We start from the raw sequence: 13,183 nt of genomic DNA on the forward strand, positions 1-13,183 counted from the left end.
ATATATATATATATATAAAAAACAAGAGAATAGCTACAACAATAATTTAATAATCAATATATAAATACCTTGTATATAGATCATAGAGATTCTTAAGATACTGTTCTGCATCTGATTTCCTGTGTTCTTCTAGCTGATCCTTCACATAACTCTGTAAAATTTGGGTACATCTGTTAGAAGATTAACTAACAATCACAGGTCATTACTTGCTATATGACATGTAATTTACTGCTAAGTGTGTATCTTCCTTAAGATAATTCATATAGTCTTTGTTTTTAAATCTCTAATTTACAGATGCTGCACTATCTACAGATAGAGTTAAATGCATTTTTTAGAAGAAAATTATTTCATAATACAGAGCAGTAGTGTGTGAAGCAAAGACAAAAGACAGATTGCTTTAAAAATATGCTTCACCAACAAACACAAAATTCCCTTTTCAAGAATCAAAAGCACTGGAGGCCTAGGGGCACTTCTGCAGTTGACAGCAAGCAAAGGAGATGCTTACATATTTGCTTATCATAATACATACACAAAGCAGATACAAGCTTAGAGCCTTCTTGTCACTGAATATTTGGACAAAAATATTATTTACCATAAAATATTAAGTCAAAACTGACACACAAATTTGGGGCTGAAACACACGCTCAATCTCTACACTATAAGAAGAATAACATCTACAGGGAAATTGCTTTTTGCAACTAAAAGTCATGTTGTTGACTTTACACACTTTAGTGAGTGTATCTGCAGGATGGAAAACTTAATATTTTCAACTATTCTAGACTTTCACATAAATATTGCATTAGCTGTGAGACAGTATTCAGAACGTAAGTTGTTTTCACTTATTCAATGCTAACCTCACACATGAAACCCAGTTCCAAGAATTAACAGATTAAAGATACTTATTAAATGTGAAACTTCTTTTCCTGACATATTCTTGGTAGGGGGCATACAGAAAAAAATCAAATATGCTTATGACCTCTTATAAATTACCCAGTGAACATACCGATTCCCTTATAATTTTACATATTGAATTTGAGTATTTTCAGTCACACTGTATTCAGAGCACAAGCAGCTTTATTTGATATAGGTTTGATTATCTGAATTGTTCCAGAGCAATCAGCTATGACTCTACATCCTTACACAAGATTACAAATATCGTACATTCTCATTTATTGTTATTACTAGATACAATATTTTTGGATGAAAATTTTCCTCAATGAACTTCAACATGTTAAAATTTGAAATACCTGAAGTTTAACTTCAAAAATATTTTGAATGAGTTTGGCTAACACGGTCTCGGGATTGCTAAAGACTTCTCCAACTTGCTTATTCACTCGCTGGCAAAGAATGGCTGCATCTTCAAAGACATCATTCCTCCGGAATGCACCCTAGGGTTTCAGAAGCACATTTCATAATACATTTACAACAACCTATAGGACTAAATAAACCAACAGCCAAAGAGATGTATGTAAAACAAAATGCATTACCTCTTGACACTGTTTTATGTACACATCAACGCAATGGGAATAGCCCTATGGAAGGAGCAAAACAACTCAGTGTTAAAGCAAGTTGTCCATGCTTTCAGTACAGAATGAAATCAAGGAAATACAACCCCCGTGAAAAAGTTATCCCCCCAAAAAAACCCAATAGATTCATCAAAAGTGTAGACTCTTTCAAACCCATTTTTGTCCCAAATCTAACATAACTTCACTTGTCACTACTTTACATGGATATACACCACAGGTTCCAACACTCTTACTCAAGCATGAAAGTTAAGTTCACACACATACAAGAAAATATTATCTTAGAACTGTCTCTACTGACACTGCCCCCAATCCCTCATGATCTGCCTCCTTTATTTTCCTGCATGTGATTTCAGATGGAACATCTCAGTATTTTTAAAGTGATAGATGTGATCTGATATGGTGGTTGTGGTCATACAAATATGTTCACTTAAAACAGGCATTTATAGTAACGCGAGTTGTTTTATTTATGTATTTAAATTAAAACCATCAGTTTTTACCTTAAAATGAAGCAAAACTGCTGCTACTTCTCTCATTCTGGAGATTTCACCTCTCCGCTGTGCACTGGTAAACTCTTGAATTAGCTGGCACTCTAAATCGTGGTACTTACCTAGAGAGGAAAGGGGATAACAACAAAAATCCACCAGGCAACGTAATACAAGCACCGACAAAAACTGTAATACTGGCAGTATTGCACGCTTCTTTAATCATCTTTAACAATTCAAAGATAGGAATATGGATTTAACTGGATAGATAACTTACTTGCTATCTTTGATTTTACTTCAGAAAACCTGTTAACAACAGAAAATACCACGATTAAATTCAAATCCACATCACAAATCACAGTTATCCTAGATCACGAGTAACAGGCACGCTACTTAAAAATGAAAACATGTAACACAAAGACGACAGAAATGTTACATGCTTTATATCCATAAAAACTTACAAGCATCTAATTCAAATCTAGCATTAAGTCAGCACAGCAAAATTATCCCATTAAAAGTCTGTTAAGCAGTTTAGGATGTGTATGTAAAGATGATCCTACAACATCAGTGCGTGAACACAAATTTGAGAACAGAGGAGAGAGAAATAAGCACACAATCCTTCTCAAAAGCTACATGAATCACTAAGTAAAGCACTAAAAAAGTAGACAAGGGAAGCATCAGAAAATTACAGCAACGTGAAGATTTTTTGGGTTTTTTTTAAAAGATGTTCAGATAGAATTTTACCTGTCAAAAGGCAGTTCCTGTGCAATCAAATGCAGTTTCTGAATAATATCAGCTGCCTCTTTAATCTGTTAATAGAAAACATGACAGAATCATTAAAGAAGGTCTCGTTGTGGGCTATTCCTTTCCTCCCCCTCCACTGTTCAACTTTCATACATGTAGTTCCTATTTCTAAAGCTGGTTAACTGGATATACCTGTGGAAGAGATCACCCTTTTAAAGTTCCTTTATGTACTTTTATGATGCTTAAGAGCTTTGTTTGTTTTTTTCAATCTCATGAAAATTTGCACCCTTCCATTTGGGAATAAAATACATAGCTGTAACACAGAGCTACCTGAACTGCTATATTATACTTTACAAGTGACTAGGACAAGAGTCTTACTGACTCACACCCAACCAGAAGGGATGTGTTGAACTCAGAAGTGAAGTGTCTAGGAACCTTGTCAGACATGTCAGGAAAAGTACTGGGGAATTCTTTGCACTCGATGAAATTAGTTGTAAAGCTGTATCCAAAAAAGCCATGACACTGCTCAGCTCAGAGAGGGGAGGAAGGTGAAAAAGGGGATCAAAACAGCATAGTTGGGGTACCTCACATTCTCCCAAGGAAGGAAAAATGGAAGTTGTATTAGAAATTATAAACTCTGAGTCCCAAAGCAAAATCAAGATGAACATTAGTTAATCATGCATCTACAAAATATGCATGGTTGCATGAATACAAAAGCTAACAAATAAAGTTAATGCAGCATGCAAATTTCTGCTCTGTCCTGGACAGCAAAACCTTTTATCATTTATTCTTTCACAATCCATCAGCATGGGAACTGCACCTATGTAGCACTTAGTGACCGTTTCAAACACCAATTTAAAAATGTGGGGCATGCAGCTGGTTCCAACTGCAGTTCAGAGGATTTAAGCACACAGTGGTGACTGTCCCAAACTGCACCCAGCTCTGGGGTGGTTTTACAGGTTTTATTTTCACAGAATCACAGACTGGTTTGGGTGGGAAGGGACCTTTCAAGGCCATCTAGTCCAACCCCCCTGCAGTGAGCAGGAACATCTTCAACCACATCAGGTTGCTCAGAGCCCCAGCCAACCTGACCTTGAATGTTTCCAGGGATGGGACATCTACCAGCTCTCTGGGCAACCTGGGCCAGGGTTTCACCACCCTCAGTGTGAAAAAATTTCTTCCTTATATCTAGTCTGAATCTCCCATCTTTAAGATTAAAACCATTCCCCGTTGACCCTGCTCCAAAACTACTGCTCCTAATGTGGATATTTTGATGGCTTGGTGACTGGAAGGTACCTCAAAGTGGGCGATAAAAGCTCTAGCTACTACACTGAAGCAAAAGCTATATAAGCTTATACAACAGAGAACATGGAGAATGTGCAGTTTATCTTGTTCTTCCTGTTAGTCATATTCCAGGGAACTGGAGTGAGAGGAAAGGAAGTAATGAAATCCTGTTCTCCCATCACTTAAGAGTTGGTTGGGATTCAAACTTTTCAAGAATAGAACAAGAAACACAGGTAAGAACACAGAGCACAAGCATGATGCTATGTTGGTCATTCAGCAAAAACAGGGGCTCTCATAAAGTAGATCCATTCTGCTTATTAAGAGCAGCTTATGTTTTGAACTGTCAGCTTACAATAGCCTCTTAAGTCAAAAGCAGCTACGCTCCTCAGATAAATCCAATGAAACAGCAGTTATTTCTGTTAGCTTACAGCAACCTTAATACCCAACAATCGTGATCATTACTGATGTCATTAGAACAGCCTATATATTACCAGATACTCACTGATGTTACCAAAAAAAGAAAGAACAAAACACCTCACAAACACAACATTTTCTTTGTCTCCTCTTCACACAATAGCTGTTAACTAACTTAAGATTTTATTGAATTCAGGGCCTTTACTTATGCACAACAGAAGCCATGACAAATCAGTTCTCCATGGTTTCTGCTTAAATCCGGACATATTTCATTTTAATTGAATCAGGCTTCTGTAAACTATTAAATCAAAATAAATATAGATTCTGTAAAACACTTGATTCTGTAAACTACTTAAAGGGCTATAACACAACTGGAAAAAAATCTGGAAAATAATGGACAAACAATAGGAAGAGAGAATTTCAACATAAAATATCTTTATGAACAAGTTAAAAAGGCATAATGGAATAATGTTGAGTACAGAACATAAGTGGAGAAAAGGACATAGGAATAATAGTGAAAATATTAAACACAAGACAAAGGTACTGTATGATAAACAAGTGAGCTACTATATTATTTTGACAGTTTAATTGTCTTAACTGGAGTGATTTGTTCACTTCAAGACTCTTCAGTACAGGAAAAGGACTGGTTAGCTGGCGATGCACAGGAAATTGTAAGGATTCAGAGGATGAAGACACACAATACATAGCATGGGACAAGACAGCAAGGAAAAACCTTCACAGAAATGGTAAGTTAGAAATTGCTCAGTGTAACGTGTAAGTAATGTGGGAAGCAACAACTTGAGTGTAGGAAATAAAAAGGAATCCAGCAGATTTTAAGAACTGACACTACTGAGAAAAATATGAATTCCCTAGGAAACAGTTGCATTACAATTCCTTTCTTGCCTCTCCTTTCACAGTATCCTCTGCCCTCAATGTCTCAAAAACCCACGCTTGTGAGGGATGGCAATGTACAAAAAATCATAATATCCTCCAAAAAACTATCTTAAAGCCACATCATTTCAAAGATCAGAAGACACTGACAAAGCATTAAGGTTTTACATTTAAGAATATTTGTTAATACCTCATACTTTGGAACTATTTTTAGTTCAAAGATGCCTTAAGATGTGATAGCACATGTCTAGGCAGGTATTTTTACAAACACTACTTCTACTTACTATTTAAACTAGGAGGCAAAAAGTTACAGAACAGTACTAACCCACCTTCACTGAAATTAATCTCTAAGATAACTTGTATCCAGAAAATCTTGTTTGTGTTCTCACACACCTCCTCTGCAGACTTCTGGCCTTCACTGCATCTGTCTTCCACCAGATTTGCTAAATATCTTATTATTTTCAAGGGTGTATAAAGATTATTTTGTTTCCCAATTTCCAGGTTTACCCTATTTATCTACCAGTTTTTTTCAGATCCTCCAACAGAAAGTATTAAGAAACTTTAAGTTATAAGTGAAACTTGAATTCTGTATGAGACCCTTCAGCAGACAACACATAATTCTCTTTTAACTTATGCTTTGTTATTTACCATGTTGCCACTGAATATTTTTAACACACATGTTTTAGTTCTACTTAGGAATGAAAAAAAATTAAAATAAAAACTTATGCAGATCTCAAAAAGGCTGCCCATAGAAGAACTCTTGCTATGTTGGAACTTTTCTGTTTTCCTTGGGAGTCAGAGACGTTTCTACATGCTCACTCTTTGATTAGAGCAAACTATCAACTGGTAATTAACATATATCCACAGACCAGGAACCAAAAGTCACTACACAACTGACTTCTTGGGAATACAACTATATGAAAATATTAGTTTTTAATTTCCCCGAGAGAGAACTTTAGCTCAGTAGAGAGGGGACAACTATTAACCTATTCTTGGGTCCTTTATAAGCTGCATTTCAAGTACATATTTTTTGCTGAATGTGCAAAACAAGTTTTTGCCATTCCCACATACTGTAATTTTTTCCTGACTACAATCATACCACTGCAGAGAATTCAAGGAGAGTGGGAAGATTCTGCAGGGGACACTTCAAAAAAAACAAAACAAAACAAAAAACCCAAAAAACACCAAAACCAACAACTTTACTTATCTTCCAAACTGCATAGGGAAATCTATTATGTGCCCTTTTGTTTACAGCTGGACTTCTCCTTCAGTTTATTTCTATTATCCACACCATTCAGATTATATTTGCTTCATGAACATACTCTTGAAGCATAAAAAAAAAACCCAAAATGCTTTAAGGTTTCTTTGAAGTTTTCCTGCCTGGTTCCTCTAAATTCGGAGGGTGGAGACATAGCCACAGGACTATACAAAGCCCAAAGGCATGCTGTGACAAAAAGGTATCCAAGGCCAGTGGACTGACCCAACAGAGTGAAGTTTCACAAAGAAGTTGTATTCAGAAACATTGTGCATTACAGGGTGGATCTGAGGCAAGGGGTTCAAAGGAAAAAGGCAGATATCATGTGTGCTCTAAAGTTGCCCTCCCAGCATTTCCCAAATCTGTGATAATTTCATAAAATGAAAAATGCCAACATTGCCACATTAAGCATCCACTGAATATAAATGCTTTATCAGCAATCTGCAGCCTAGTGTTGTTAATTTACATTTCAGAACAATGAAACTTTAACAAGTCAGTCACTCACTGGTTTGAAGTCTGACCATGGTAAGTCATGGTAGCAGCTTGTAATTAGGGCAGTACTGCTTATTGCTTTGAACTGCTTTCATCCCGCTGACAGCTCTTACCTTTTCAGAGTTTGTAAAAACATCAGACTTCAGCTCTCCATCCAGAAACTCATTAAAGTATTTCATCAGCTTCTGAGCCTCCACAGCCCGTTGCCGTGGCGTGTTTACCCCCTCCAGTTGGTCGCCAAGGTGACAGACCTTAGTTGCTACATAGCTGATGTGCTCATCTAGTTCTTGGAAATGTTGGAAGGCAACCTGGGAGAACATAGACACAGACACAAAACTCATGATTTCCATTTACTGCATGTTAGGAAACACTAGATTTACTTCAGTAAGAAGCAGACCAAAAGCAGGGATCATCTTTCCAGGTGCTGTATCTCAGACCTACTCAGAACTGCTAATTAAGTAAACACAACTGTTTGAAGTTTAGTGTCTTCCTTTAAACTACTGTGAAGACTCAATAGTTTCAGAATAGCTAACACTCATTAATGGAACATGCAGATAAACCTCCTTTGACAGGGGAAATTGTTTTCCATCAAACCCTCTTCATTTTTAGCTCAAATAGTAGCACATTGTACCAAGAAATGTTAATAGAGCATGTGACACTTAAAACTTGCACAGCTTAGCACTGACTTTACTCTTCAGATTTTACCTGGTTGCTTTTCTGCAGCTCTTGTACTTTCTTGGCAAATTCCTTTGCTTCCTTCTGGCACTGTTGTTCTAGTTTCTCCACCTTTCTCTGAATCCTTTCATCCATTACCTGTAATTCTTGGATATGATTTACAAATTCTTCCAATAATCTGATTTAAAATAAAATACAGTAAAGCAGACTTAGTTTAAAAGACATTGTCTTCTGCAGAGAGCTTAAAAAAAATCTCAAAGAAAAGAACTTGCCTACAAGGCTGGTATAATCATGCCTAACTTAGGAATGCTATTTTGTTTTCAACCATACTACCCTGGTTGTGTAGAACTCCATACCTACATAAAAACTATGAGATCATGTAAACAGTAGGCTGGGGGAGAGGGGAATAGCTAAATAGCAATCAAGCAAAAATGTGGCTCTGCCACAGGTACAAAAATTCCTATATCCTCATCTTCCCTCAATAAGTCATCGGGGCAAAGAGAGTTTAAGCCACTACATCCCTTCAATGTAAGGGCTATAACAGGAAAATATTTTCTACTGTACATGTTACTGTAAACTTGTAAATCAGCATTCCTAATAATAGGCAATGAATACAATCACACAGGCTCATAACACTCTTTTCATTATAACCATGTTGCTTCCTGACTTCACTTTTCTTCCTATAACATACACCATTTTAATTTTTTTTCTGCCCATCACTTTGTTTTTATTTTCAGATACACATTTTCTCTTCCCAAACATGATATATCTGAAGGTATTTTTAATTTCCTCTATTCTTTTTCATTCTCAATGTCTCTCTTTCTCATTCCTGTTTTTGTCCATTCTAACCATTTCCAGTCATCTTCTCAGCTTATACTTTTCTAAACATCCCAGTCACTGATACTCAGGGAATGGATTATTCCCAGATCCTCCACAGCCATAAAACTCATGCTAATCACTGAAAACACATGAAAGATTTGAAAACTCTGCTGTCCAGGTTTAATGTCAAAGCAGAAGAGGAGAGAAATGGGAATTCCTTCCAGGGAGCTATTTCTAGACTACTCAGGAATCTGCATTTTCACATATACCCTTGTTCAGAAGCTAAACTGTGAACATGCAGCCCTTCCAACCTGCAGTGCTGCTGAAGCACAGAACGAGCGTGCTGCTCCTCTCCTGGCTCTCCATGCACAGGCTAAAAACTCTCAGCAACCAGAAGGGAAAAGCAGAACATTTTATTCTACCCTCACACAACTCCTTCCCAGTAACAACTACAGAATCTCTCTTGGTCAACATCTAGAGCTTTCTCCAAGCAACACCTAAATAATCCTAATGTGATTCTCCTTAGTTGCTTGAGGGTCACTGAATTTTCAGATTTAACTTCTGCTGCTAAAGCGACCAGTTTTTACACTGCTGCTTGGAGCATGTGAACTGCATTTTTGCTCACTGTATTGGTCAAAAAACCTATTTCAAGTGGTATCTTTACAACAGTCAGTGACTTAAAGGCATAACCTTCTTTTATCCACGCCCTGCTTACCAGAAACCCAAGAATAAGCATGTTGCATTAAATTCCACAGAAAACCACAAGGAACAGACTTAAGTTTACTGCAGTATTTTTAAAATAAAACATAAATGATAGTAAGTGACAGAAAGCACACTTTTAAACAAAAGCCTAGAGAAGTCCTGATAGTTTCTATTCACTTTAACAAGGACTCAGTCCAGTTTGTGGGGTTTTTTGTTTGTTTTTTTTAAGCAAATGCTGTGCCAACTCAGTACTTATTCAGCAACAGTATTCAATACAGTGAGAGAGGAAAGAACGTTCAAGTAGAAGAGGTAGCTGCTGGCCAGGTTTCTCAGAACAGAAATAAAGACTCCAGCATTCTTCCCACCAAACAAAAGCATCACAGAATCACAGACTGGTTTGGGCTGGAAGGGACCTTAAAGCTCATCCAGTTCCAACCCACCTGCCATCAGCAGGGACACCTCCCACTACACCAGGCTGCTCAAAGTCCCATCCAACCTGGCCTTGAACAAGCTTATGATCTATCATCTTGTAAAAACAAAAAAAAACCATATACCAAATGGTCTGTTTCTTTTTGATATTAGTTTTGGCTCCCTGCCCAATACTAGAAGATCCCACAAGAAAAATATTTACTGTTGTAGGATCTTCTCACTTGTCCTGAAAAACAGGAAAGTGCATCACAGAAGTTAACATAAGCAAACCAGCACAAATAGAGAAGACAGGTTAACCTGAGCTGGTATTGGGTACAAATCATTAACTACTCTAAGGTATATACCAGGCACAACTGCAGAGAAAGAGCTCCAGAAAGCAATGTTGTGTATTTCCAGGCTTCTTCCTGCTTAAGTCACACAAAGCTCTGCACAGGACACAGGCCCCAGACTGAACCTCAAGGGCTCAGCATCTTGCTAGAACTCCAACAATAGCCTTCCTCTTCTTCAAAGCCTCCAAAGATCCAGACTGCTCCAGAAGAAACATCCTTTGACCATGCTAATGAAGGTTTTGTATTTGCTTTTGAATAACAACAGCTTGTCCATGAAGTTAGTAATTCCTAAATTTCTTAAAGTGTTCTAGTTCAGGTTACTACAAACAATCATAATCTGGAATAAGATCATGTGGATAAGAAGTGACTGAGGAACAGCTACTGCACTTTGAATTTATACCACCATAATTTAAATTAACTTTCAGGTATCTAAACTTTTTGTTGACCCTGCTAGCTCAACAGCATCCCAATAACCATAACAGGAAGGTCAAGCTCATCTCCCAAGTTATAATCAAGTGAAAAACAAAAACACTTAATTAAATCTCTAGAAAGACTACCAATGCTGGTACAAAAACTAAAAAGTTTGGAGGACAGAAGCACAGACGTTGAACACTGCTGTTTAAAACTGTGCATCTGACTTACCAAGGCACCACTGGATGCTTGCCCCGTAACCAGAGAGCTGGCTTCTTAGGGTGACGCTTCTCAATGGAGCCAAGCAAGCTCACCACAAAAAAGAGAAGGTCCTCACCACCTCCTCCTTCCCCATTAACTTAGCCTTGCTCTTTCCACACCTACATTTGTCCTCGCCAACAGTTCACAGACACACAACCTCTTCCCTTTGTACCTGCTTCCAGGCTCTTCCAGTCACCCAAAATTGCTCACAAAACTAGAAAAAAAAGTTGGTTTTGTTTTTTTTTTCTTGTCAGATTAGTTTTCTGACATTTTAGTGAGTTAGATTAGCTTACCATGAAATGATGTGCCTAGAGCTAGCTCAAGATGAGCCATCACAGTGGGCAGCTAAGAGCAAGGAAGAGGGCCACAAGTCCATCTCCATTCAGTAGCAGCAAGCTGTTCATATCACCCAAACTCAGTTTAAAATAATCTAAGTCAACATTGCCGTGTTCCTACCTTTCTTCCCATCCTACCTGTTTGTGCCCTTTATTTGCACCAGGACTGTAAACCACTGGGGCTTACAACAAGCCAACTCAGGGAGCTAAACTAGCAAGAAATTCATTAAACTGACTTAACTATCATAACAGTGAAGTCTCCTATGATGCTGTAATCCCGTAACTCTGGTGCTTTGGAACATTCATTGACAGAACAAGGGGAAACGGCTTTAAACTAAAAGAGGGGAGGGTTTAGATTTGATATTAGGAAGAAATTCTTCACTGTGAAGGTGGTGAGACGCTGGTCCAGGTTACCCAGGGAAGTTGTGGCTGCTCCTCCCTGGAAGCGTTCAAGGCCAGGCTGGATGAGGCTTTGAGCAACCTGGTCTAGTGGAAGGTGTCCCTGCTGATGGCAGGGGGGTTGGAACTGGATGATCTCTAAGGTCCCTTCCAACCCAAACCACTCTATGATATGATTCATGTCTGACAAGGACAAACAACATCAATTCTCCTTCATTCAAAAGGTCTAAATCAGAAAGTGACTTGCCCTACTCTTCTTCCTGAATAATTGGTTCTGAATAATTGGCTCATGGTCACAAATTCTAGCAATTGTCCCAAATGAAAACCTCCTTGGACACACACCAACACCACATACAGGTTTTTTGTTATATATGTAATAAACCAGTACAATTAGAGATACATTCACTCTGACCATTATGCAATTTTATTTTACCTTTTTGGATCAAAAGCTTCTCCACCTCTGGAACCTCCTCCAGGTGTTCTCCATGCCAGCCGTTCAATGTATTCATCTGCCACAAAAGGCTCCTAGTCACAGAATAAAAACTCCTTACAATGTGCCACAGCAGGTTGTTCCTTAGGCAGCTGCGTACACATCCTTTGGAAAGTGGTTAGAAGCTTTAACACAATCAAGAGCAAGTAGAACGTTGACAATTACCCCGTCACCTCTTCTATTTACATATTCAATATAGAGAACACATTCTTAATATGGTAGGTTTGAATATCTACTCTAGAGATTGCCAGACTATTAGCAAAAAATTTGCTGCAGGTCTGTGAAGAGTTGGCTTTAAATTACCTGTCCTTATTTCCAGGTGAGCTCATGGCTTCTCATTACAAAGTGTTTAAACCACGCAGCAGCTACACTGATTTGAGACACTACATTACAAGACCCATCCGTCAGCTGTGCAGCGAAACAGACAGAACTGATCTGTATAAAAAATTACATGGCAAAATAAGTTTTCTTTGCAGTTGCTCAAAACTCTGATGCAGTTCAGAACATGGCATCACAAAAAGAACCAACCAAGGCACTGCCCTGTGGCAAAAAACAGCACAAAATTGTCACTGGGCACTATGCAACATCAAACTGCAGAAAGAAAGCAGATAGAAAGGAAAAAAAAAAACAAAGCAAGTGTAAAAACAGATGATGGACTTTACTTTCCCAAGAAGAAAGAACAGGGCATGAGTGATACTAAAAACACAAGGTTACTCAAGTTTCTTCCATAACATTTGCTGGATCTTCCACATTTGCTGGATCTTCCATAAAAATACTGCACAATGGTGAAGAGTTAAGATGATTTTTCTACCCAACAACGTTTTCTGAAGGTAGAGACCTCATTGTAAAACCAAAAACTCTTATTTTAGTTGGCCTAATGCTGAAACCAACTCAAACATTTATTCACAGCGTTAATAGTAAATACCCAAAACACAGCCCAACACCTATCCTTTAAGAAAAAATAAAATAGTATTTATCAATTCAGCTTTATTGGTAGTCTAGCAGCATTGTTTAGGTGCTAACATCAGCACATCTGAGATCAGTAAGCAAAGTATTCTCACAGCCACCAGGATTTCACAGAAAGCTTTTAAATTACACGCAACAATGGTTCTAAAACTGTGAAACACACACAACACAGAGCTGGGAGAGGCTCTGGTTAATAGTGGTATTTGCCACAACTCATTTCTGATAATGAAACATACAAACATGCCACCATTCCTTTTGATAAAGCTTGGTTAAAAAAAA

General features: G+C 37.8%; 1 protein-coding gene across 1 annotated transcript; it reads right to left on the minus strand.

Moving 5' to 3' along the window:
- Window positions 1–68: 68 nt before the first annotated feature.
- Window positions 69–11,967, minus strand: LOC104528422 (exocyst complex component 5; the record flags this gene model as incomplete). Its single annotated transcript, XM_010172424.2, has 9 exons — window positions 11,882–11,967; window positions 7,794–7,941; window positions 7,202–7,396; window positions 2,753–2,817; window positions 2,286–2,314; window positions 2,024–2,133; window positions 1,488–1,532; window positions 1,248–1,388; window positions 69–151 (listed from the first exon to the last, which is right to left on the minus strand). Coding segments are annotated over exons 2-9 (773 nt in total), but the record flags the coding sequence as incomplete, so codon positions are not given.
- Between the last annotated feature and the right edge of the window lie 1,216 nt (window positions 11,968–13,183).

Source organism: Antrostomus carolinensis, unplaced genomic scaffold (genome assembly GCF_000700745.2).
Source record: "Antrostomus carolinensis isolate BGI_N321 unplaced genomic scaffold, ASM70074v2 scaffold53577, whole genome shotgun sequence".
Lineage (NCBI taxonomy): Eukaryota > Metazoa > Chordata > Aves > Caprimulgiformes > Caprimulgidae > Antrostomus > Antrostomus carolinensis.